The following is a 25503-nucleotide window of genomic DNA, read 5'->3' as shown; positions in this document are numbered from 1 at the left end:
ACTATACCTTTATATGCCAACTTCATCCAAACATGGTTTAGAAAAAATTGTTCAAACCAGAGGTCACCACATACTCGCCAGGATTGCACTCATTTTGCTATGCGAGAATATTTTGCTTTTAAGCAGCTGTAATATCTTCCTATAAGACAGCATGATAGGAACGGCAATGTCTGAATGGAATTCGATCAAGTGTTTCCAAGACCAAAATAAGTCTTGCACAGTGGGGTTTCCAGACTGAATACGCTTATCAGGTCTTAGGGGAACAAAAGGAAACCCTTTAAAGTTTTAACCTTCTTGGTTTTACAGTCAAAGACCTTGCTTAGACAGCACCAGAACATTTTCTTTGAAGCCTGATGAATCGAATTTTTGAAAGTCTGTGTCTTAGAAAATATTTTTGTCGTTTTTTCTACGAAACGAGCTTATTTTCACTTACGTCCTTATTTTAGTCTTATTTTTAAAGCAAAAGTTGGGACATTTCTACACCGTTAGTATACCATTTTAGATCATAAAGGAAGCTAAGTATTTTTAAGAACATTGATTGCCTTATCCTGTTGTGCACTGTTTAAGGTAGTATTCTTCTTTCGTTTCCCAGTCGTCCTTATTTTTTGAGTCCAGACCGATGGCAAACCTGATTATGCACCTTTCAGTCAGGCAAGATTTACGAGCTCGTAAATAACAAATGTGTATCCAATTTCAGCTACATAAAAATCGTTTTAACATATATGGCAAACCATAAACAAACAGCTAGTTGAGAGCTATGTTGGCTACATGTTGTTGTTGCTTTTGTAATCCTGATTGTAATGTAGTGTTGAAACAGTAAATGTGTTATTTTATGTTACAGTACAAGTTGTAAAGTAATATGACCATTGTCATGATCTTGGAACTAAGGTATAAAACCAAAAAGCAACTAAAGTTTTATTAAACAGAATTGTGCTAGTCCTAAAATAAAATATAATTAATAACGTAAGTCGTGACTGTAAACTATATAACACTTATATAGATAAACTCTTAGCATTAAGCAACTGATTTGCCGACACTACGCTTACTACTGAATAACGTCGTACAGAAGAAAACCAACACACAAGAGCCAATTAAGGCGGCGTGATTATGCGCGAGGCAGAAAAGTAACACAAACGGCAAAAGGAATGTCACCACTGCCATAGATAATACAGATACGTATATGTATTATTATTTATGATATGACATAACGTAACTTTCGTATAAGATGTCTATAGGCAGGAAAAAGTTTGGCGTTTTAACTTTTTTCGGTTTGTATCATCGGATAGGGATAATTCTGTATTTGGAAGCAGAAGACCTACGTATACGTTAGGCCTAGCGTATATGTTGATTTTTGGTATAGTATCATAACATAAACTTTTCCTCGGACTGATTCCTCATCACTCGAGCCTCCGTTACTGTTTTACCGAGCTAGCCTAGCTGTTGTGCAAGTTTCAATTGACACACACATTTTTTATTTTTTTTATTGTATTGTCCGAGTTTGGAACTGTTTTTCAAAATCACTGAACAAGAGCAAGTGTGGCAGCTGCACGTAAGAGATTCTTCAACGTGCACGCCCAATTTTTTTATCTTTGCGTCGATTTATGGGTCCAGTGCAGAAGTGCACAACCAGATGATGTCACAATTTGAGTAGCTGAGATCTAGATTTTCTGTGTTTGTCCACTTCTACACTAGACCCGCCGAGGCTATTTTATGTGGTGTCAATAATTGGTTGCAAAATGCATCTCTTTGTGCAAAATATTATTGTTTTGCTTTATTTAAGTTTATGTATATGCCTAATTAGGTGGTAGGCTATGATATATTTGTGACAGAACGAGATACAAAATGGATTCATATACCGATGGATATTTCTCCCCAAATGAAGATGTGACTCGTGTTGCACACTGCAAGACCATGGAAGAATATAAGGAGATATATGGGGAGAGTATCAATGATCCTGATAAGTTCTGGGGCAACTATGCTAAAAACTTTTATTTCAAAACGTTTCCAGACAAAAATCTTTTTGACTACAATTTTGATATTCGCAAAGGAGATGTGTACATTAAATTTGCAGAAGACGCTATTACCAATATTAGTTACAACTGTCTTGATTTGAAAGTTGAGAATGGTCTTGGTGACGTAGTTGCCTTTTATTGGGAAGGAAATGATCCACTAGATTGCACATCCATCACTTACAAGCAGCTTCTAGATGAGGTGTGCAAGTTTTCCAATGTTCTCAAGTCACTTGGCGTGAAAAAAGAAGACAAAGTTGCAATTTATATGCCAATGATCTTGGAACTTGTTGTTGCAATGTTGGCCTGTGCTAGAGTTGGTGCTGTTCACTCAATTGTTTTTGGAGGGTTCTCTGCCGAATCACTGTGTAATAGAATTCTGGATGCTAATTGTGATGTAATTATTACAGCTGACGGTATGTACAGAGGAACTAAGTTGGTTAAGCTAAAAAATATTGCAAGTGAAGCGGTTAAGTTATGCTCGGAAGCTAATCACAAAGTCACGACTTGCATTACTGTTAAGCATGTAACTGCCAAGAGCTTTTCTGATGAAGAAACCAAGAGGCCATCTATGCGTCCTTGCTTAGATCTTCAATTAAGTTGGAATAAAGATGTTGATAGGTGGTGGCATGACCTTATGGCAAATGCATCCACAACTTGTGAACCGGAATGGATGAAAAGTGAAGATACTCTGTTTATCCTCTATACCAGTGGTTCAACAGGCAAACCAAAGGGAATCCTCCATCACATTACTGGTTATATGTTGTGGGCCTCTGCCACCCACAAGTATACTTTTGATTATCATCCTGGAGACGTGTATTTTTGTACCGCAGATATTGGCTGGATTACAGGTCATACATATGTAACATATGGGCCTTTGCTTAATGGTGCTACCTCAGTTATATTTGAAGGTGTTCCTTATTTTCCTGACCAAAGTCGGCTTTGGGCAATTGTTGATAAGTATCAAGTATCAAAGTTCTATACAGCACCTACTGCAATTCGATCACTTATGAAGCATGGTGAGGAACCCGTCAAGAAATACAAGCGGACTTCTTTGCAGGTACTAGGAACAGTTGGAGAGCCCATAAATCCAGAAGCATGGCTATGGTATCGCAATGTGATTGGAAATGGCAAATGCAGCATTGTGGATACGTTTTGGCAGACTGAGACAGGAGGACATGTTTTGACTCCTCTCCCGGGCTGCACTCCAACCAAACCAGGCTCTGCCACATTTCCATTTTTTGGCATAGTACCCTCTGTATTATCGGACGAAGGGAAAGAGATCACAAGCAGCGATGAAGGCTATTTGGTGTTTAACAAGCCTTGGCCCGGCATGATGCGTACTATCCATGGAGATCACAAACGCTTCGAAGGGACATATTTTACTCGTTTTCCTGGTTATTACGTGCCTGGTGATGGCTGCATTCGGGATAAGGATGGCTTGTTCTGGATTACTGGACGGATTGACGATATGATTAATGTTTCCGGTCATCTTCTGAGCACTGCAGAAGTTGAATCTAGTCTCATTACTCATCACTTAGTATCTGAAGCTGCTGTAGTGGGAAGACCTGATCCAATCAAAGGAGAGTGTCTTTACTGTTTTGTCACTTTACTTGATGGTGTGGAGTTTACGCCGGGAATAGTGATCGAGTTGAAAGGCAAAGTTCGTGAACATATTGGCGGTTTTAGTATACCAGATTACATACAGAGTGCCCCTGCCTTGCCCAAGACAAGATCAGGGAAAATCATGCGTCGGGTGTTAAGAAATGTAGCCCGAGACAACCATGATTTAGGTGATATATCCACCATGGCAGATGAAAGTGTCATTGGCATATTATTTGCTAATAGAGTCGGTTAAAAACTGGTATCAGTGGCTGGAAGTTTTCTCTAAGAATTGAAATTTCTCACCACACTGATGTTTGTTTTAATTGTTCCTAACTAGTTTTACTGACAAAAGTAATGAATTAATGACTTTTGTCTAATTGTATATAGCTGGTATGGAAGCGAAGTAGCTAATTCTCAAATTTGTAATCTGGTTGGTTAATATCCAATTTAGGTAAATGATAGTTTGATGCATGCGATATTAACTATGTGCACAAACAATTAAAGCCATTTAACCATAATATTGGTTGCTATTGTTTGCTTTGCAAATTAACCAGAATTCTTTCAGATAGTTTTATAGAAAATTATAGTGCAGGCACATGTCTTCAATGTACCTATGAGCATATTTGTAAGCCTGTTATTACTACTGTATTAGTTTCCTGTGTGAAAGCCAATGAACGCATTTTGCTTTGCCCACATAACCGTGTGTCCTAACAAATAGTTCATTCCATTAAAAATAGTTATTTTTCGTAAGGTGCATTAAATCTTTTTTAAAGTTGAAAGCTCATTTGCATGGCATTTTGGATATTCTACCTTTCAAGCTTTTACAGCGTTTTTTTGATTAATGTTTATCATTATATTTGCCCATAAAACTTGTACTTTTGCCCCGCTAACCTATTTGTATTATTAAAGACTGTACATGATGCACTATTACATTTGCAAATGTCAATAATGATCGGAACAAGTAGAAACTCCATGTTTGTGATAAACAGTTTTAAAATGTTATGAAAGACTTGTGAATTGAAAATTAATCTCTTGCTAATGCACTGCAACATAACATACTTTTATGCTGTTTTTTTTTCCTTTAATTTGATCCTTGTTATAGCTTAGCTTGAATCAATCCTTTTCAGGCTTAAATTTTTTGTATCCGAAAGAATACCGGTAAATGTATGCTTTTTAATTACAATAATTTATTTGAGACTATTCCGAAATAATGTTTTAATCTCCTTGTCATTTTTGTTTGTAGCAGATGTGATGCTACGGTAATGTGTGTGTGAAATGGTAGTAGAATTGTTCTTTGTGCTTATGGCAATGTTCACATGAATGAATTTATAACGCATTGGTAATGAGCATAATGTAATATGTTTTCGAGTACATATCAAGTTTCTGTTTGATTTACTGATGTTGTGATGTACCACGGTATTAAAAGCAGCTATATATGACAACTAAATTTTTATTTTACATTTCTTTATCTTTAGAATTTTGTAAACACTGTTTTAATTTGTGGTAACTTTAAAGTACTAGTTACAGTAAAATAGAAAGCAGCTGTCAAATCATACGACATATTGTGAGTCGTAAATTTTATGCATGCTCCGTTTTATGTGGCACGTGTTGTTTAATTTTGAGAAGTAGTTGTTCTTCCATTTTTTATTCAATGTATGTTTTCTGCTATTATGTTGCAATTGTTTACAGTTGGTTTACCAAACGTCAACCATGTTTGATTCCAATTAGTAGGCCTTAATTGCTTACAACATTTACCGTTTTGCTACTAATTTAGACTAGATAGGAATAGCGCATCCTTATGCAAGCTAAACGTAGTTTTGGTAAACTAGTGATGTAATGGCAAGCATAGAAACTAGCCATTACCTCAGCGAGTTGTGGAATCTGCATTCATCAAGGGTAAGGTTTTCATTTTGAAATAAAATGTTTTTAACTATACTGATTACTAAGCTTATTCTTATGTTTTTTTGCATATATGTATGACATGATATTTTTTCCAGGGTGACAGGGCCAGTCTTTTGCAGTATCTTGAAGAATTTGTCGGAATCTTTGCTGAATTAGTTGATCGTAGTTATTACAGAAAAGACAAGGCAAACCTTAACCATGTATATAACCATAATTGTCGTGAAATACAAGTAGCTGGAAATTAGGAAAATGTATTAATTTTCCATGTGTTTCTAATATTGCAGGTCAACTGTGTTACAGTCAAGCAGGATGGCTCAGTTGTGCTGGACCATTTACCAAATCACTTACTTCAGGTGAGATATTTATTCTGTGTTGATCAAAATAGATACTACTACTTTTTTATAGCTTTCAACGTTATGTAAAGTCAGCTTACTTAGCCACGACAGCAAAGTGATATTGTTATATTGATTTTTAACCATTTTCTCGTGTAAAAAGTAATGAAACGTACATCATATGCATTTCAGTTGATACACACTCAGCTAATGGCGTTACAAGATCAATGTTCCAGATTCAAATTAGCAGATGTTCGTGTTGCCACTTATTTAGTTCAAGCCTTGATAATTATATGCAGGTAAGCATGCCTGTGGTTAAAAACATACCTTTGGTTATGCTTAGTTTTTTGTGCACAACTTGTTATTTATAATTAAATTTTGCTCTACGTTTTAGAACAAACAACCAAACATTGATCAATTTATCGTCAAACTTAATAGGACACATTATACCAATTGCATCACATGTGATTTCAATGGTATGTTAACTATGCAGTTAAGTGTTAATTATTTTTTGCGTAAGGCGTTTTTATCGTATTCACAACTGGCTATGCCAATTGTTTTCAGTTAAAAGAATGCAACTCAGGAAATGAGCGAGACATCAAAACCATGGAACATTTCTTGCACGAATCTCTTTATTTTATCGAATGCCTTTATGATCCCCTTTTTACTTGGCGTAAGAAAGTTGATGGGTGAGTATTTGAGATACACAGTAATTATTATGAACATATGATGTGCGAAATGCAGTTTGGTGCAGGTAGGTTTTTGTCAAACTGCATGCAATAGGCTGTAAAGTAATTTTGTTCTATTTGCAAACACAAAAATTTAGAACATCGGTAATAAAAACGGCAAATATCTTCTTGAATTTATTTATTCATTTCTTATCTATTCTATGTGACCAAAGAAAACTACTTTGATTGTAACATCAGTTTTTGTTGTTGTTGTAGGACAAAATGTTTAGCAGCACCTGGAAATGTTCCTCTTCTAAATGTTGAAGTTATACCATTTTTCTATGGTGAGAAGTTACTCATAATACAATAATTTGGCTTCCCTATCACTTACTTCTTCTGTAGTTGGCTTTGTTCATCGAGAATGGCAGAATTTAAAAGTGAAAAAAGGCTCTTTGAGTATTATGTTAATTCCTGTACAGAGACCCTGCAAATTCACACTCACCAGGTCAGTGGCGAGTTGCAACGTGAGTTGTTAAGTATGTTTGGAGCCATTCTCTACGGTTTTCAACGAAATGCCCTTCTTGCCATATCATCCACGACATTGGAAATTTTGACCAAGTAAGAAATTTATCTAGAAACCATAAGGTATTTATATATTCATCTTTTTAGATACTGTATGCAACACACTTTATCTAGCATTTGACATGATTATTGGAAATATACATTTTATTGATTTTTGTGGTCAAATATTAAAAGTAAAGTGTCTAACATTTAAAATTTTAGTGTGAAATGTGTTTTTTACTTTTTATTTTATTAACACAAATTGAAATTTTAATTTGTGTGTTACAATTTATTGAACACTACTTTTTGTTTAAACACTGTAGCGCTGTAGATATGGTTTATTATGCTCTGGTATGTTAGTTATAATTTATTTATAACTTTTTTGTTTGTCATATATTTAAAAAAGGTTTCTAAGCTGTGTATATGCATTTGGATAGAGATAAATGTGGTATAAGTCTTGAGTAGCTAAAATATGAGCCATGCGCTGTAATTTTTAAGGTTCTTGATGTTTTCAATTTGCTATATCACCTGTCACATTTGCTTGATAAGAACAATTTTCCTTTCATTAACAAGGAACTGGGATCGATACATTTTGAATGAAGTGTTTGTCGATCACGTTAAATTTTAATTTTTAACTACCGGTACTTATACCTGAAGCTTCCTGTCTATATATACTTGTTTGTAGTGAATGACAAAAGCCTTGTATTGTTTAGTGTATGCAGCCTTCATATATGGATTTTGGCATTTTTGCTTCGACCAATTACTTACTTCCAAATTTTATATTGGCTAATTGTTTAGATACCTTTCCCAATATATGGGGTTAGATAGAGATGACATGACCAGTTTTTCGTCACAACAATCATCTCGTGAAAATGATGACAAGAGCACAACACTTGTGCTACATCTATTTGTAAAAATGGTCCACACTTTGCACAATGCCAGTCCTGACCAGGTAGGAAAAGTATCCAGACCATAAAGAAGCTTTATGTCAGTGGCTTATTTGTAGTGCATAAATGCTTTTGATGTTTTACTAAATTTATTAGTTTATTTCAAATTTGTGCCATTGCTTTCATGTTTTGCTGTACAGAATTTATCCATTTTTATTGCAGTCATAACCCAGTTGGCGTTATTGTTCTCTAAATTAATAATTAATTTACATTGTATTTAATACTTTTTAGTGCCAGCTTGACGTGAAGACCGTTTTAGGAAAGTATTTTAGTCTTCTGTCTCAAGCCAGTGTCAATCCTGACATGCAGCTTCAAATGATAGGTAATGGAATGGAATCACAGTCTGCGTTTGCTGATCTTAGGCTTGTGGCAAACGTTACAATGTCACCATTTAGACACCAGTTAATCCTTGGATTATGTTTTAAAGGTTTTATACCCGATTTTTTGCACACAAATGACCGGCCAGCCCTGCAGACGATGTTATTACAACATGGCTGCATGGATCACTTGAAAAACGTTTTAATAAATTTTAAAGCAAGTTAGTAGTTCTGATCTGCGATTTGAATTTTAAGCAATGTTTTTGGTTACAGTGCCACATGTTAATACTTTCAATATTTCTAGAATCAGATTCTCATGACGAAACTGCAGATAAATTTGCTATTCATTTTGTGAACATAGTGAATTGTTTAGTTGCTGGCTCCATGAATGCCAAGGTAAGAAATTTTTTAACATGCCAACACGTTTCAACATAGTTTAGGTTTCTTTATAACTATTTGCTTTCCGGTTGAATGTAATAGTCACAGTTCTGACTGCAGCTATAGCACTGTCATATTATTACATTAATGCTGTAAAAATTAAAAACTTAAGGATTGTTTTTTGTGAAGCGCCTGATAAATGATTTAATTGATTTATTGACAGTTATCAATACGCCATATTAGCAATCCTGTGTTCTGTTGCATTTGTGCCTGTGCTTTGTATATCCTATTATGTTTCCCATTCTTGTTTCTTATTGAATGAGTTTCCTGTTTTTGCATGCCATTTCACCATGTTTTGTATACATCGTTTTGCATGATCATTTCATTTGTTTTCTGTTTTTTTTTTCTTTTTATGTTCAGGATCATTTCAGCAAAATACTGAGTACATCGTTTCTTCTTGATCACCTTCAGGTCATGTGCATACCATCAAAAGAGGTTTTGATTGCACTTCTGAAAATGGTCAGTTTTTGTCTCATTTGGCAATGCCGTAAAATAAATCATTGCATGTTTGAAATGTCAAAAGAAAATTGCAACAGAGCAAGATATGGTTTTAAAAGGAGATTATTTTAAATTTGTTATATCTTAAAGAACCAAAACCATATAGAAGTTTGTCTTCCTAAAATACCTATATCCCCATCAATATGTATCAATAATAGCATTTGGTTAGGTTTTGACCGAAAAGAAGGGTCGTTGAACATTGCCATACGTTTTTTCTGTATTTGCTTGGTACATACTGATTTGATTTCGTATTCATTGTTGTCAAATTACTTCCTACCCAGTGACAGTTTTGTTGCAATTTTCCCAAATGACTGAACTTTGAAACAAACAAACAAATGAATTTTTTGTTTTTGCATGACATGTTTTCATTATGATTTACCAAATATGTTGAATTCTTGTGTTATTGTGCTGCAACGGAAGTCGTAGCAATATTAGCATATTTTAGTTCCGTTACACTATTCAATTTGGAGAGGTAAGAATTTGTAAGGCCAGCAAAAATACATGTACAAACAGACTAAATATGTTTATACTCCAGCCGAATACCAATTAAAGGTGCTTATTACAGATTTATGTTGTACTGAAATTATCACAATGGTCAGTCAAATGAATTGATATGGAAGGTCATAGGTTGCACATGTCTGGTTTATTACATCACATGACATCTTTTTTTACTGCAAAGATATTTGTACTTGTGATCAATGATGTGTCTTTCATGTTTACACATAACGCATAACTACATATCATTTCACACACATTTGTTTTTAGGTGGTAGAAGTAGATGATGTTTTGCAGTATCCTGAGCCGATAAAAAACATCTTTATCATTCTCATGTTATTTGACTGGCTGCCTAATATCGAACAAGTACATACACCCTTATAATTGTATATTCATAGTACTGGTTATGTTTTAAGATATGTGTGTGATTGATAACATTTGTATAAAGATTTGTAGCATTCAGTATTAGGTTTTCTAACCTAATCAAAGAAAAGTGATTCTTTTGAATCTTCCTGATTCTAAGAAAAGTTTGACAGCTTGTGGTTTGGTCCATTTTAAATTTAAGTTGATTGACTTGTGGCTGATCAATTTTAATAAGGTTTTGTATCTACAATCAATATCCCTGTGAAGTGGTCAAGATGCGTCACGGACTGATCCTGTGTATTTCTTATGAAGTAGAAATTCAATAAACCGATTGTTTTATAACACAGGTAGAGCAACAAGTGTGGCTTTCGTCAGTTTTAACTGAAGTATTCACCTCGTGTACAACGAACAAAATTTTATCCTGTCATTGCAAAATTATCACAAAAGTGATAGGTTTGTCTAGTTTGCTGCATTCTTTGCATATTGCTGTATGCTTGTGTAATGATAATAATAATTTGTATAGATACGCCATCTGATACTTGATTAAAATGCCTGTTACTTTTCAAAGGATGTCTTATCAATCATTCGTCTCTTCATGAGCAAACTGTCATCAATCTCCTGCATCTCATTGAACGTCTTGGATCCTACTCGCTTACTCCAAGACAGACAGCCGCATTCCTTGAACTTTTGAGGCAGGACTCCACTAGTCATCAGCATATGGTCAGCTTTACTGTTATGCAAAAATATGACAAATATGCCCTGTAGTAAAAAGGCTTGAACATTTTTATGACTTGGCTTATGTTGTGTGAATACCTTATCTTATTTATTTCACTGTAATCATTTTGAGTAATTGTGTAGAATAAATACTTCAATGAGATAATGAATTGCCTCTCTGCAATGGCCCATAAGGATATTAGTGAACGGAAACCATCATACTTTTTTGATTTTCAAGATGCAACGTCGGTAAGCATTATCAATATCATAGGAATAGATGTGTAAAAATTAACACAAACTACACGACCGCTTATTCAAACTACCATCATTTTCACTTATAATGTGTTAAATGATTGATTATTATGTGAAGGGTATCACAGCACCTGCCATTAAAAGATGGGGTGGAACTGGTTTCAGTGTTCATGTTTGGGTGTGTTTAGAGTTTTTCCCCCACAAAACCATGAACAGAATAAGGAGACAGTTGTACAGGCAAGCTACTTTTACAGTTAATATGTTACTTACGTTAGTCTTATGTCTGTCTCAAATTCTCTAATTCTTTTAAACCATTGTAGTTTTTCGAATGATCACGGTGTTGGAATGGAAGCATTTTTCACGTCAGATTGTCAACTTGTTTTGGCAGTTAGCACAAAAAAGAATTATTTCACTGTAAAATTAAATGAATATCCTTTTATCGACAATAAATGGGTAATTAAGATATTTATTAAAAGTATAACTACATTAACAATATTGGGAATTGTGTGCATACAAAAAGAAGGTTCTTGTGTTTTGTCATGATAATATTTATTTTCCTTTTTCAGCACTGTATTCAAATAGTACACCACCACAATCGGAAAGTTTTCACAACAAGTGGACTTCTGCAAGTGTATGTTGACAATGTCATACAACTATCCACCTACCTTAGGTATGCGTCATATAAACTGCTTTGTGCACCTCTGAGCTTTTGCGATATATTCAAAATGTTATTGTACAAACATACAATGCTATTAGAGTGTCTCAGTCATTTTTTACAGCTTTGTCGCAGACAAGACCTTATTTTTGCATTTGTTATGTCTTCAGGTTTCCAACATTAAGTAATGTTTTCACACTTTGCCACATTGGGTCTTCAGGTCATAGAACCAATGCCAGTCCAACACCCAGTTCACTCACTCTGGGTAGTATCAAGTACGAATTTCTGTTAATTACTATCCATGTTTTATTCTTAACTGCAGTCTAAAATATTTCACTCCCATCTGCTTTGTATAATTTCAAAATTTATCACAACAATTATTTATGTATATTTGAGTAGTATTTTAATATTAATTGTTAATATTTTTGCGTTTTGGTGTTTTCTTATCATTCTGTATCTTTTACACTGATTATACTGCTCATATTTCATTGCATTTTGATGATATCATTTGTCATGCCTCAGTGGTTTTATTATTAGTTTTAAGGTGACCTAATTAAGACACCTTACTGAGTTGCTATGTAGCTAGGGTTGTGTGTGTGTTAGAAGTTTGTACCATTATGTTATGTGGTACAAACTTGACGTACTTGGTCTGTTTGACAGACTGTTTCGATCATTCTAACTATTTTACTGTTTGATAACCTAGGATGTGTATTCTGTTAAGTTTATGACAAATAAAGCTGTTTGTTCGTGGTGCATCCCACAGAGATATTAAGTAGACAAGTTTCTCACTACTAACACACTTTTTCACTTTTCAATCCAGTGAGAATAATTCTTCCAATTCTGATCGTGTGGTTGTCATTGACAACGGCTCACAGGATGAAGTGTGGGGTCGAGCGACGTCACTTCTCGGTCAGCTCGGCTCAGTGATAGTGCTTAACGATGTCTTGAAGGACACCCAGCTCACATCACTCTATAATGCAGGTGCATTCCTCTTTCCATTGCTACCAAAGTATCATCACTTTGTTTGCTGTATCTGCTATTTCCTTAAACAAACTTGCTTATGTTTTTAGGACCTGATATGTGGAAAAGTAATCGATCAAGCGATGGTCCGTTTGAAGAGATACCTTCATCCAAGATAGTCTTGTATTATGAAGCGAAAGCTTGTTTTCGACATGTCTGTGAGGATGTTTCCTGCAACGAACCTGTTCGTCAAGGGCGTCTGACTGGTCATAAAATCTTTACTTGGGATATTAAAGTGGGTGATTTACTTTTGGGGATTTTATAACGTCATTGAAGCTCTATATAATATAATATCATAACATGATTGACATTTTAGTAATGTGAGCAACATTTGTGGTTACAGGATTCCATCAATTGCATCGGAGGTATGTCGGTACTTACACCTCTTGTTGAAACCATTCATTTGAGATTCAATACAAATGCAGCATCTGTAATTCGACGGAAAAAGTATTCCAGGTAGATTCAACGACACAAAATACCTATATGCTGTCACTAAATATCACTGTTGTTTTATCCTTTTGTGATTTTTATTGTCTTGTTTTTCGTTCACCATAGGTCCCACGAAGAAGACCAAGAGATGGAGGGTAGGGTGTTTGCATTTGTCTTGTTGCCAAGCCACATGTTAGTCTAATTTCAACTGCCATTTGCTCATATTTGTTGTTTTATGTCCTTTTGCAGTGGCAGTTGTAAACCCTCTCGCAAATTTCATGTCTCTACTGAACAACTTCATAACCAAGAGCAACAGGGGATTGGGCTGGCATTCTGTCAATGCAGATATGATGGTCAACTGTTCTATTGTGTCTACTCTTGGTGCTTTGTTGCAAAAGGTACTTGTTAGGGCTTTGTTGCCTAGAAGTTTCACATTCTGCTATGCCCTTTTATCAGCTTTACAGGAAAATTTTGTGACGTGGTGTCTTGGTTAAATTTGAATCAAAATCTAATTTTACTTTTTTGTTTTTGTATTCAACTCTTTGATTGTACTCCGAAGAAAAAATATCAGGACCAGAATAGATGCAGTGTATTTGTTTTTCTGGTATAATTTCTTCAGATTACTTGATCTTCCCACGATTTTGCTTCTTCATGTTGATTTATCGTTGTTTAGATGCCAGTTGCATTGTTGGATAGCCAGTTATTGCAGTCAATCCAACTGTTGGTGATGTCCATCAGCACAGTGCAGGAAAATAGCAGCATGTTGCTCTCAGATCTCTATCAATACATACTATTTGATTTCAGGTAAATATAACGGCACCAGTTTATACAATGTTATTAACTGGTACATCCGGTTGTCTGTCTGGTTGCACCATGAATAATATGTACCATGCATTTTAGAATTTGGTGTCTTACCAGTCCTACAACACAATATAGCCATGTGCAATATCTTTCTACCCGAATCAAAGAAAATAAGAAAATGTTTCGTTCTGGTTATGGTGTGCAATATCTACTTGATGTCATAAAAACCTATTATTGGTGAGTTTTTTTATGTTATTTCTTAACTTGTTAGTTGTTACAATTGTAACAATAGTTTTCCTAGAAAATTGTAGGCAGCATTTGAGGTTTAAAGTAGCAACCGATGTTGTTTTTAATAAGTTTAATGTTTTTACTTTAAGTTTAACAAATAATGAACTGACTGATGATGATGCAAGAAATATTCGTTGCTCTTTGCTTGGTCTCATCAAGTTTTACATCATCGATGACGTAACAAGCGATGAAGTCACTGCCTTGCTTAATTTTATTTGTGCCGCAAAGCCATCTCAGGAAGTGCAGGTATATTCCAAGTGTAAAACATTTGTATTTCCAGTAAATTGAAAAAACTGTTTGATATATTAAGCACGATAACTAGGAGTTATTTGGTATGTTTTCGTCACATTGTTAATATGACCTGAACAGGCTTAACTCTCCACCATTAAACATGCTCAAACCTGCATTTATATCCACAATTTCTTTAATCAAAGAAACGTTATACTCTGTTGGCCATTTTTTTCTATTATTGTTACGTGCCCTGATGAAGCTCACCCGCATGGGTCTGTGGTTGGTTCATTAAAACGAATTCAATCACCCGAGGAGCATTTTTTGTGGTTGAAAGAAATGTTATGCTTCGTGTATGTACTAGTTTACACCGTTAAATGATCAACACGCACATTGCAGATCTGTGAAATCCTGGACTTGCTTAAATCAACGTGGATGTGCCAGTGCAGAGATCAGCTATTCTCCTTGCTGGCCGAGTCAAAGTTTGCAAGTTACATTTACGCCTTGTTGGGCAGACCTGAGAGCTCTGAGAAAGTTCGCAAATCAATTTGTGAGGTAAAAGGTCCTGACATGTACAATGGATATGTATAGCTACTGTTTTTGTTGCCAATATTTCCACATTTTTTGACTGGTTTCTGTTCATTTCACAGCTTTTGATTTTGTTCTTCAAATCAACTCGGCTTGCTGAAAAGCACAAATATCTTTTAAAACATACCGCAGTTGGATTTCATGGCATTCTGTGGCAACTTCAAGATTTTTCAATCTCCAATAAGCTCGCTTCATTATTACTTGATGTTGTAATTCAAGCAGGTTAGAATTTTGTAACACGCCTTTGATAAAACAAATGTCATTGTAAGATCTGTGAATGCCTTTCCATTGTGCATTCTTTCAAATGCAGTTTAGTTGTTTCTATCTTAAACAGTATCATTTACTTTCCTTGAAAAAAATTATTATGCAGTTTGTTCAGCCAAATGTTAATTTCTTAGAGTTATGATACACTTTCCTAAATTAAGTCCGACCCTATCTCTTTAACCAACCTATTACTAACAGTTTAACATTTCTTGTGTCTTTTCTCTTAACCTAATTTTTCCCTCAATGTTGGACAAATAACGGAATTTTTCATTTAAAGCTTGTCTTTGAAATTTTTTTGTAGACGGTGATGGGGCTACATATATTACTCTTATGGGACTTTGTTATCGTAATGATCCCAGGATCAGGAAATCTCTATGCCAACATTTTCTTGCCCAAGCGTATTCCAAAGCATCGTTTCTTGCCAATTGTACTAAGCAAAAAGCCTGGCAGGTGAAAAAAATTACCCTGTCTTTTAGAATATTCATAATAATATTTTTATACCGTACAGTACTTAGATTTCTGTTGATAATTGCCTCTGTAAGGATTTAACTGTATTGATCTTTTCTTGGTCTAGGAGTGTATTACGAAGCTTTGTATTTATGAGGATGACGCTGTCATAGCAACAGAAGATGCTAAAGTATATTACAATAACTAGAAAAATACTACGGATATTCTATTATTTTATAAAAAAAAAATGTAACTTTAATGCTGTAAAAACCACATATGTTAACACGATCATGAAAGTTAAAAGAACCATTTAACTTAGTTTTACATAAGATAATTAATCAGTTGATAAACACCAGTCACTGATATTTATGGATAGGGAAGCGCTCGTCGGACATCGAGTGAAACTTCTTCATCAGCTGATACATTGAGCTCTAAAATAACTGATGACCTAACTGATGATGTCATTGTAAATGATGATGTAAGACGCGCAAGCAATGACATGTCGGAAAGCAGATCTTCACTCAGGTTGGTATTACTTTGATTTTTGCTCTGTGTTTAAAAGTCAAATAAATTTGTGTAATTCTCTATGTGCAGTGCCCCTTCATCAAACAGCATAACCCGTGGTCGTGTGAGAAGTTTATCCAGTGGATCAAACACTAACTCAAACAAAAGCACGGCAAGCACAGTTGCTATTTTTCATCAGATAGCTCACTTATATATTTATTTCTGCACCACAAGATCACGTCAGTATTTGCTAGGCTAACTTACACATATGTTGTTTGCCATTTAGGATTACGTGCTCGTAGAAGCAAAAGATGCAAGAATGGAAGGCGATGTTACGGACCTCATTGTCGAATCGATCTTCCTACTAATGTGGAGAGGAGTTTCAGGATCGTCATCAGCTGCCTGGCAGGTAATTACTTTCAATTTTAATTCGCTGACTAGTAGCTATGCGTGACACATTTTACACACACCAAGCAAGCTCAATTCTAAATGGCTGTTAGTATGTTTTTACCAGTAAGTAACAACTACCAAGTTAAGTTAGAAATTGCTTTAACTGAACCAACACTTGCTTCTAGATGTACACTGCTCGATTGACTTATTCATATCTAGTAGGAATAATATAATGTACAATGATATTAAAAATAGTAATTTATGCAGATATTTTTAAATTTTAGGAGCGTGGTCAGGTCTTCAGCTGTTTAAATCAAGTCGGAAGTTCTTACAATTTGCTCCGGGATTTGGATGAGATTAAAATCAACATCCTGGAACATTGTGCAGAAGCTGCTCTTAGTGATGTCAGGGAGTCTTCTGCAACATCCGGCGTTGTCAAATCAACCGGAATAACATTTCCGATTGCAACAGAAAATTGTGCGGAATTAGTGCGGTTGATCCATGATATGTTGACAACAGACGGACTCAAGAAGTCATCCATGTGGAGTGAAAAAGTGAATAAATGTTAAGGTTTTCACTCGACTGATCTTAAGTTACAGCCATTACGATTACTTCACATGTAAATATGCAAAGGCTCAAAAAAATGTTGTTTGCATAAAATCTTATGTTTTTAATGACAGTCCATATTTGTGTAGACTGTAAACGAATATAAAATGTGAAGACATACCAATCATAAATTTTAAATGATAAACAAATTTCAAGAAAGATACAAAAATATTAGATTTTAAATCTCACATTTATTGAACAGTTAATGGAAAACTTATTTGCTGTATATGATGCAATGGTTGTGTGGGAACTCAATTCCGACTTCTCCCATGGAAATGAGTGGACAGAGCTCGCCAACATAGGTCTGCGGTTGTTGTGTGGATGCGTGGATACTGAAAAACTGGAGTTGGTTGCCATGGCATCGGCAAAGCTGCATAATTTAATCCACTCTCGCCCACCGTCTTCCACAGAGGAAGTGTGTTATTTGCTAAGCTCACTTCATGTTTCTGTTTGCAAAAGTATAAATGGTAAGAGACAAACTGCAGTACTCAACTTTTTAACTAAACTATTTAGACAAAATTGTTAGTATAGCTTACGCTGTTGTACAGTTAAAACTATGCTTCAGCATTACGATGGAAACTTATTCTCATGCATATGTTGTATATTCAAAATTTGTTCTTTGAATTTTGAAAACTTTACTGTATTTTAATTTCAGTGCAGATATGTGATATAGTATATACAATTTTACGTGTAGAGAGCAGTAATGTCAAAGAGTTCGTGGTTCCACTTATTCGCGATTTACTTGACAAGAACTTTGAACGATTGAACATGGGCCGCTACTTATCAGAGCTTCCACCCACCACCGGGAGCTCAAGGTTTTTTGAAGAGTTTTTGGCTTACTGTGTTTCAACGGAGTGGACATCGTTTATTAAAACATGTGTAAGTACATGTTAGTATCATCACCTTTGGAAACACCGTGAAAATTTTTCCATGCTGAGCATATCAGTATATCCTATCGCTTTCAGGTAGAGCCGAATGCTCAACATTATGAACGATCTTCATTCGAAGAGTTAAGAGTTGTAATGACCGCTTTCTGGACTTCAACCATCGAGGCATTCATGGTATCATACCACACAAATGCTCGTATGAAGGGTGAATCTAAACTTAGATTCAAAGCAAATGTAAGTGTTCTAATACCCTGTGTTCTTTGTGTTGCTTTTCACTGTTGACTGCTGCAAAGTATCATTTTATATTTTTGATTAAAATTTTGATTTTTGATTTGATTTTATGTTATTTTTTTGCGCAGTTTGAATCCGACTTCTACCATCGACGTCAGAATGAAGAAGATCGTCAAAATAAAAATTTCAAATCACTCCGCAACCAAAATGTCTCTGTCTTGAGACAGTGGAGAGCGTCAAAGAGGTTTCTTGCCAGTGAAAGAGGCTTGTGGAGAGAAAGGTAATTGCTGTGTTTTATTGTAGCTCGTTAGGTTATGCATAACAATCTCTTAAATTTTGTTTTGTGTGGATTTTAAGTTGCCTATGTGAATTTAGTTTGTAGTTTGATTTTTTTGCAGAAATCCAGGCAAAACCTATTGGAAGTTGTCAAACGTGGAAAACTTTTCCAGAATGAGGTTGAAATTGACTGAAAATTACAACTTCGAATCTCACGAAGATGCAAGCAGATTGAGAGACAACATTTCCCTTGAAGAGATCAAAGTAAGCCGGGCATTTACCAAACACAGCTTTTTACTTTTTGTTCAGTTTCAATCTTTTTGTGTTCTTTGTATCTTACTCCCCCATAAATTTCTTGCTTGTAACTGAATTAAGAATTTTATTGATTTTTATTTCCTTCAGGAGAAAACCCAGGAGGCTTTGGTGCCACCCAGCGCTGTCCTGACATCATCTGATGCATCGAAGGAAGATGACAGTGTTGGGGATGAGGACTGGAGCATGCTTGCCACCAATCCAAAGTTAGTTCTCTTCCTGCAATGTCTGACAACTTACTGCAATTTCAGTCACCACAATTCTTGTGTGAAATGGCTTAAAACATTGCTATGGTTATCACTTAACTTATGTTATCCGTTATGGTTAGTTTCATCATATTGGCGCTTACTTTTACCATATGTTCATAGTGTTACATCAGATGAGCAATCGGCGAAGGAAAAGATTGTCCTGACTGAAGACTGTCAACTTGTCACGCTGATGGATGTTGTAAGTGGAAAACTTGAGGTCACGACAACTCATGTTTATTTCTACGACAAAACTTCAAGTAATGAAGAAGGTAAAATCCTGTGAAAAATCACAACAATAGATAAGATTCTCAGAATGGTGTTACTTCATAATTACTTGGCTCACTCGTCATTTACAACGAAGTTCTGTCCACTTCACTCATTTGCTTTTTGTGTAAATGCTCCAGGTGGAGACTCTGGTTTGGATTTCAAGTGGTCCCTGTCTCAGCTCCGAGAAGTTCACTTCCGTCGTTACAACCTGAGGAAGAGCGCGCTGGAGTTGTTCCTCATCGATCAAACCAATTACTTCATCAATTTCCAAACAAACATTCGTCAGAGAGTATACAAGGCCCTACTCAGTGTGAAGCCTCCTAATCTGCTTTATTATGGTACAAGGACCCCTCAGGAACTACTAAGGGTAAGTTTAAATTTCTTTTTGTTCTAATCTTATATAAATATTTTATTTTAACAAACCTTTAAATTAAAAAGAACTGAAAAAGACTTAATTCTACATTGAGAAATGATATATGAACAATATGAAGATAGCGTCTAATTTATCAATGGTTGTTTAATCACAGGCTTCTGGACTAACACAGAAGTGGATTCAGCGTGAAATCAGTAACTTTGATTATTTGATGCAACTTAATACAATAGCAGGAAGGACGTACAATGACCTCAGCCAATACCCAGTGGTGAGATGCTAAAACCGGTTATGAGTTATCAATTATCATAAATGTACCCGTTCAGTCAAGCAAGTCAGTTTGATTATATGACACATTGTTCTATAGTTCCCATGGATTCTCAAAGATTATGCAAGTGAAAAGCTTGAAATAGACAATCCAGATTTTTACCGAGACCTTTCGAAACCAATCGGTGTTCTAAACCCCAAAAATGAAAAAGAAGGTCAGTTAGGTTTCCAAGTCTTTACTGTCGCTTTTATTGTTTTACGTATTGGTATATGTGGGTTGATTTAACCTTACGTGTATGCTGTGTGTTTTATTGCAACTTATCTATTTTCAGTCAGAGAGCGTTATGAGCATTTCGAAGACCCGAATGGTGTTATATCCAAGTTTCATTACGGTTCTCATTATTCAAACGCGGCCATTGTGTTGTTCTATATGCTTCGGATGGAACCATTCACTACTTTACACATACAACTGCAGGCTGGCAGGTGTCTAAAATACACTCTATTGTCATTTGCTCGATATTCCGTGGAGTGCTAATTATTTTTACCATTAAAAATTTACTGAATGAAACATGCCTGGGATACTATGTGATTCTGGCAAATAAGATCCTAAATTTCTTAGTGAAGAAATGGCAGAAACACGATATTTTGTCATCGAAATATCTATTTTTCTGCCCAGGTTCGATTTATCAGATCGTCAATTTCATTCGATAGCTGCCACCTGGCAGACAATGATGGACACGAGCAATGACGTCAAGGAACTTATTCCAGAATTTTTTTACATGCCAGAATTTCTGGAAAACTCCAATGGTCAGTCTCTGGAAAACGAAACACATTTTAATACAATTCACAATAAACAAAAATCACGGTGATTAATATGTTAATGTAAGATAATAATTAATCTCAAATTTTGTTTTTGTTCTAGGCTTTGATTTAGGAAAGCTTCAGTTCTCGCAGGATGCTGTAGACAACGTTATTTTGCCGAAATGGGCAAAGTCGCCGGCAGACTTCATATTCCAAGTGAGGCTTAAAAGCATTTTAACTGTCCCAGTGAAATGAGTTATCATTTAATCTGCTTTCCACATGTTTCGCATTTTCTTTTTAGCATCGCAAAGCTTTAGAATCCGATCATGTGTCCAGTCACCTCCATCATTGGATAGATCTTGTGTTTGGTCACAAGCAAAGGGGAACTGAGGCGATGAACGCTTACAATGTCTTCTACTATTGCACTTACGAGGGTATGTTGTAACCCGTTGCCTGTTTAAACTATATACTTTGTAGAAAATCATCTAAAGTACATGAATGCAATCAAGCAAAATGCATTTTAACTATTAATCATTCTGCGATCACAGCTGGTCAAGCTTAGTTTGCACCCAGTGTAAGAGGCTTAGCACTTGTGGGTTTAGGGCTCTGCAAAGAGTTTACATTGGTTAATGGCGCACCCCTAACCCAAAGCAAAACCATTCGATTGATAATTAATTAATTAATTAATCAGTTGTAATTTTAACTTAACTTCATTCTCATAGACTTTAATTTTCCAGGAGCGGTCGATCTTAACGCCATCACCGATCCTGTTCATAGGAAAGCGGTTGAAGGGATGATCAATAACTTCGGCCAGACTCCGACTCAGCTGCTCACTGAGCCCCATCCGAAGAGGATGACCAGAGGGGAAGCTTCAAAGAAAATCCTCGGCAGCAAAATCAAGTCGACCTTGAACGTGGGAGACGAAAAACGTCCGAACGTTCTAGAACAACCCAATGAACTAAAGGCCTTCTTTGTCGAGGTATTTGAACAACGTCTGGTAGTAGTGCTGGTACCGGGACTAGCGTAATAACTTCGACCAAGGCAACCCGCAAGCATTAATGTTATTAAATGCGTTTAATGCATAAAGTGTTAAGCATTTAGGATGTTGACCAAGCCAAACAAAGCGTCTCCTGCGGTGATTTACACTAATGCCCTTTCGAGTCTATTTCAGCTACGAATCTCCTTTGAATTTCTTAACTCAAGTCGATTTCTCAAATAACAGTACATTTCCTCAATGGGCGGTAAAACACCGCAAATCGTTGCGTTTTTACTCGTCAGAGAATTTTAAAAGGAACCAAATGCCGAAACTTTTGCGCAATTCGCAGAGCGAACAAATCGTTTAAAATGAACTTTCAAAGCTAAACTAACCTCACAACATCCATTCAGGTTATGGCAGATGGAAATCCCCTTGTATACGTCACTGTACCAAGGAACCAATCCCATTCATTCATGCAAAGCGGGATGCCGGATTCGATGGTTACTGTGAGTGAACGCGGTGTGATTGGCCTGCACGGGTGGCTTCCGTACGACCGAAGTATCACCAATTATTTTACTTTCGAAAAAGATCCAAGTGTCGGTAACAGGTTGGTTGATTACTTTAATATACGCAAAGATCTCAATTTGAGAAAGTATTTATAACGAGGCATTTTTGTGTGTTAGTTACTTTTGTGAATCAGTAAATGATTTAATTCATAATTTTGTAAAAATTCGCTGGGAATTACATATTTTTTTAATCAGTTACATAAAAATATAAATATTAAATAACCTTTTCACGTCTAATCTTTCTTCCATTCCGCCGCAGTCGTCTTCAGAAGTCAGTGAAGGGTCTTTTGTCTCCGGGGCTCCGTCTTTCCCCCCATCTTTTTCTCCTGACGCACGATGCCAAGTTTATGGTGGTCGGTGGATACTGGGACAACAGCATTCGAATAATGACCGTGCGTGGGAAGACGATTGCATGTCTCGCCCGTCACCTTGGTCGGTGGTAGAATTTTTTTCTTAATTTGTTATCTTATTCTTTCGTGTTTCGTGTCCACTAAAATCCACGAATCGAGCTTTTAATATTAATACCGATACTAATACTTTCAATTCGTTGAATGTCCAGATGTGGTCACATGTCTGGCTTTGGATCACGGAGGAACTTACCTAATGTCGGGTTCTTATGACACGACCTGCATAATATGGAAGGTGAGTACACTACGTCATGATCTAATTGGATTTTAAAAAGGCGTTTGTTATTTTTTTCCGTCTTTTCAGTTAACGCAATCCGGCGGTGTATCGAATGGAATAAACGCACAATTTCTGCACATTCTTTACGGGCACGAGGATGTGGTAACTTCTGTGGTGATCAATTCGGAGCTGGATGTCGCGTTGTCTTCATCGAAGGTAGTTGCTCCCGTGTAATCGTCAATTTCATTCTTGGGGTTCCCCTAACTTAAAACTGAGTGAATGTAATAACAAAATTAGGTGAAAATTTACACGAAATCAACTAAACGAAACTTCTAGAATATTGACAACAGTTACGGTAAATTGTAAAACCACATCTGGACAATTTATAATTTTAATTTATACACTCATAATTTTCTGTAATTGTTTTCACATGAAGGACGGCACATGCATCGTACATACGGTGCGTAAAGGTCACTACGTGAGAACCATTCGACCCATAGCCAACAACCCGCAGTCATACGCGATACCATCAGTGGTCATGTCTGATGAAGGAAGGATTGTACTCTATGCAAGGTCAAGGAAGGACGCAGGCCAGGTGAAAATTAGAGCTTGAATTTAATGGCCTGACTATGCTAGTATGTAATTTATTACTTTAACTTACGTAAAAACGCAATTATTGTTTTGTCTGTTGGATGTTTTACTACAGTAGTATTGACTTAAAACCAGCGTGGAGTGTTCTGTTAACTGTGATTATTATTTTAACGTAAACGTTACAGGAAAAGCATTTCTTGCATTTGTATTCCATCAATGGACAACATCTTGCTCTAGACTGCTTGGAGGCTAGGCTGGGTCACATGACAATATGTGGTGAGCACCTGGTGACCGGTGACATCAACGGTGTTCTCATTGTGAGAGAGTTATTCAGGTATTTTCTGATTTTTCTTTTCTTAGCTGATATTTTGGAAATATTCTCTCTTACGTCTAGCATCGTAATTGGCGTTTTTTACCGCAAATCGGATTTGCGTTTCTCTATTGGTGTTTTTGTGACAAATCCGCCACACACGAAGTAAGCCACTCACGATAAACTCTCTTTATTCAACTGTAGCTGTTTTGCATTTCAAGAACATGCAAGACGTAAACGAAAAAACACTTCACTAAATCACACTTGTTTTTCCAGCTTTCACGAGATATCGCGATTGCAGCTTTGTCGACCAATCACGTGCGTTTTCGTCACGAAAGGGATGACGCATATACTGGCTTGCTTACGTGACGGGAAACTTATCATAGTCGGCGTTGACCGCCCGGCCAAGTCCCGAGGGTTGTTCACGTCAACTACTTAGCGATTCGTCGAATTTTCCAGAAACTTTAAATAATGAGATTCTTTGGAAATAATTAGCCGACTACTTATAGAAAATGTTATTTTTAGATATCTTAATCACGTGTTTTGGCACTGTACTTAGTTTCTACAAGATTTGTTTCATTTGCGCGTGATAGAAATATCGTGTATAGAGCGATCGCCACATTGGTTGAACACTTCGTAGCTTGTGGAGCAAACATACTTTTTTACAAATTGCAGCGCACTTGCCAGTTCCAGTTGAGTCTTGTTTTGTAACCTGCTTAGTGTGATGTTAACATAGGCGTAATATGTAGCTAATCGCGTAATTAATGGCTTTAAGTAAGGTATTCCTAGTTTTCGCTATACATTTCCGTAACGGGCTACGCTAACCTGTGGAAGTGTTATTGTTGTTCCTCCTTCCGCAATATAATTTTTTCCGATATCTTCGTCTCCTCTGCGCACAGTTATCCGCTTTCTTCCACACACTGATAATGTTCCACCGAGCACTTAAAACCTATCATTCCTCTGTGGTCTTGCAATCATGCTTAAGATTTTTGCGCGCACATTTATCCTGACCGGAAGCTGTGGAACGATAACAATGCAATGTTGCTCTATGTGCCTTCGTCCCGTCTTTTAACCTCGATAATTCTTCTTTTAACGGGATGTCCTGTTTTATCTTTTTACTCGATTGGGTATTCTTCTATTGAGATGTGTTAGTTGTCTTTATTAAGTGGGTTTAGTGTTGCGTGGCTTCAGAGCAAGCACCACGCAATGCAACCAACATCATTTAACGTCTATCTTACACACGCGTTGTTTGTGCAATTGCAATTTAACATCTATGTACATAATTTCTATGATGATTTAAACACTGTTTTTGCACTACTTGATAGAAATGTCTTTTTGCATCTGTATTTGAGTTTATCCCCATGTATGCATTTTTATCCTTGTAGTAATTACGTATATTTATAGCGACATATTGATTGAAACGAATTTATTATAACATACAATGCAGTTTTCTCTA

At 36.1% G+C, this 25503-nt stretch overlaps 2 protein-coding genes across 3 annotated transcripts; both read left to right on the top strand.

The window, feature by feature from the left end:
* The first annotated feature begins 1759 nt into the window (after positions 1-1759).
* Positions 1760-5389, top strand: LOC143469830 (acetyl-coenzyme A synthetase, cytoplasmic-like). Its single transcript, XM_076967670.1, has one exon. The coding sequence runs from the start codon at positions 1843-1845 to the stop codon at positions 3865-3867; it is 2025 nt and encodes a 674-aa protein (XP_076823785.1). The 5' UTR covers positions 1760-1842; the 3' UTR covers positions 3868-5389.
* Positions 5385-25503, top strand: LOC143469828 (neurobeachin-like protein 1). 2 transcript variants are annotated; one of them, XM_076967666.1, is made up of 59 exons: positions 5385-5510; positions 5612-5716; positions 5801-5869; positions 6041-6147; positions 6243-6324; positions 6413-6537; positions 6793-6860; positions 6996-7134; positions 7876-8029; positions 8256-8346; positions 8452-8562; positions 8646-8737; positions 9140-9238; positions 10043-10138; positions 10483-10588; positions 10704-10855; positions 10994-11098; positions 11220-11338; positions 11422-11554; positions 11668-11771; positions 11927-12031; positions 12577-12737; positions 12827-13011; positions 13120-13232; positions 13332-13360; positions 13455-13603; positions 13879-14009; positions 14106-14243; positions 14384-14540; positions 14922-15077; positions 15173-15332; positions 15676-15824; positions 15949-16011; positions 16198-16346; positions 16416-16497; positions 16612-16734; positions 17000-17269; positions 17524-17788; positions 18016-18200; positions 18287-18442; positions 18568-18719; positions 18838-18979; positions 19118-19233; positions 19396-19544; positions 19680-19909; positions 20070-20183; positions 20280-20394; positions 20512-20662; positions 20856-20986; positions 21102-21196; positions 21282-21414; positions 21718-21959; positions 22367-22563; positions 22782-22954; positions 23082-23164; positions 23234-23362; positions 23583-23741; positions 23923-24071; positions 24324-25503. In XM_076967666.1, the coding sequence occupies exons 1-59, from the start codon at positions 5451-5453 to the stop codon at positions 24484-24486; spliced, it is 7866 nt and encodes a 2621-aa protein (XP_076823781.1). In that variant the 5' UTR covers positions 5385-5450; the 3' UTR covers positions 24487-25503. The 2 variants fall into 2 exon arrangements, with proteins under 2 accessions (XP_076823781.1, XP_076823782.1); XM_076967667.1 differs by lacking the exon at positions 9140-9238.

Source organism: Clavelina lepadiformis, chromosome 8 (assembly GCF_947623445.1).
Source record: "Clavelina lepadiformis chromosome 8, kaClaLepa1.1, whole genome shotgun sequence".
NCBI classification, from domain to species: Eukaryota; Metazoa; Chordata; class Ascidiacea; order Aplousobranchia; family Clavelinidae; genus Clavelina; species Clavelina lepadiformis.
The sequence above is the reverse complement of the archived record's forward strand: the minus strand, read 5'-3'. Positions and strand labels throughout refer to the sequence as shown.

Bases quoted from the DNA above. Each gene is read 5' to 3' on its own strand.
- LOC143469830 (XM_076967670.1), top strand. From the start codon at position 1,843: ATGGATTCATATACCGATGGATATTTCTCCCCAAATGAAGATGTGACT.
- LOC143469828 (XM_076967666.1), top strand. From the start codon at position 5,451: ATGGCAAGCATAGAAACTAGCCATTACCTCAGCGAGTTGTGGAATCTG. The intron at 10,139-10,482 runs GTACATACACCC...TTTATAACACAG, and splicing joins GGCTGCCTAATATCGAACAA to GTAGAGCAACAAGTGTGGCT. The intron at 13,012-13,119 runs GTGGGTGATTTA...TTGTGGTTACAG, and splicing joins TCTTTACTTGGGATATTAAA to GATTCCATCAATTGCATCGG.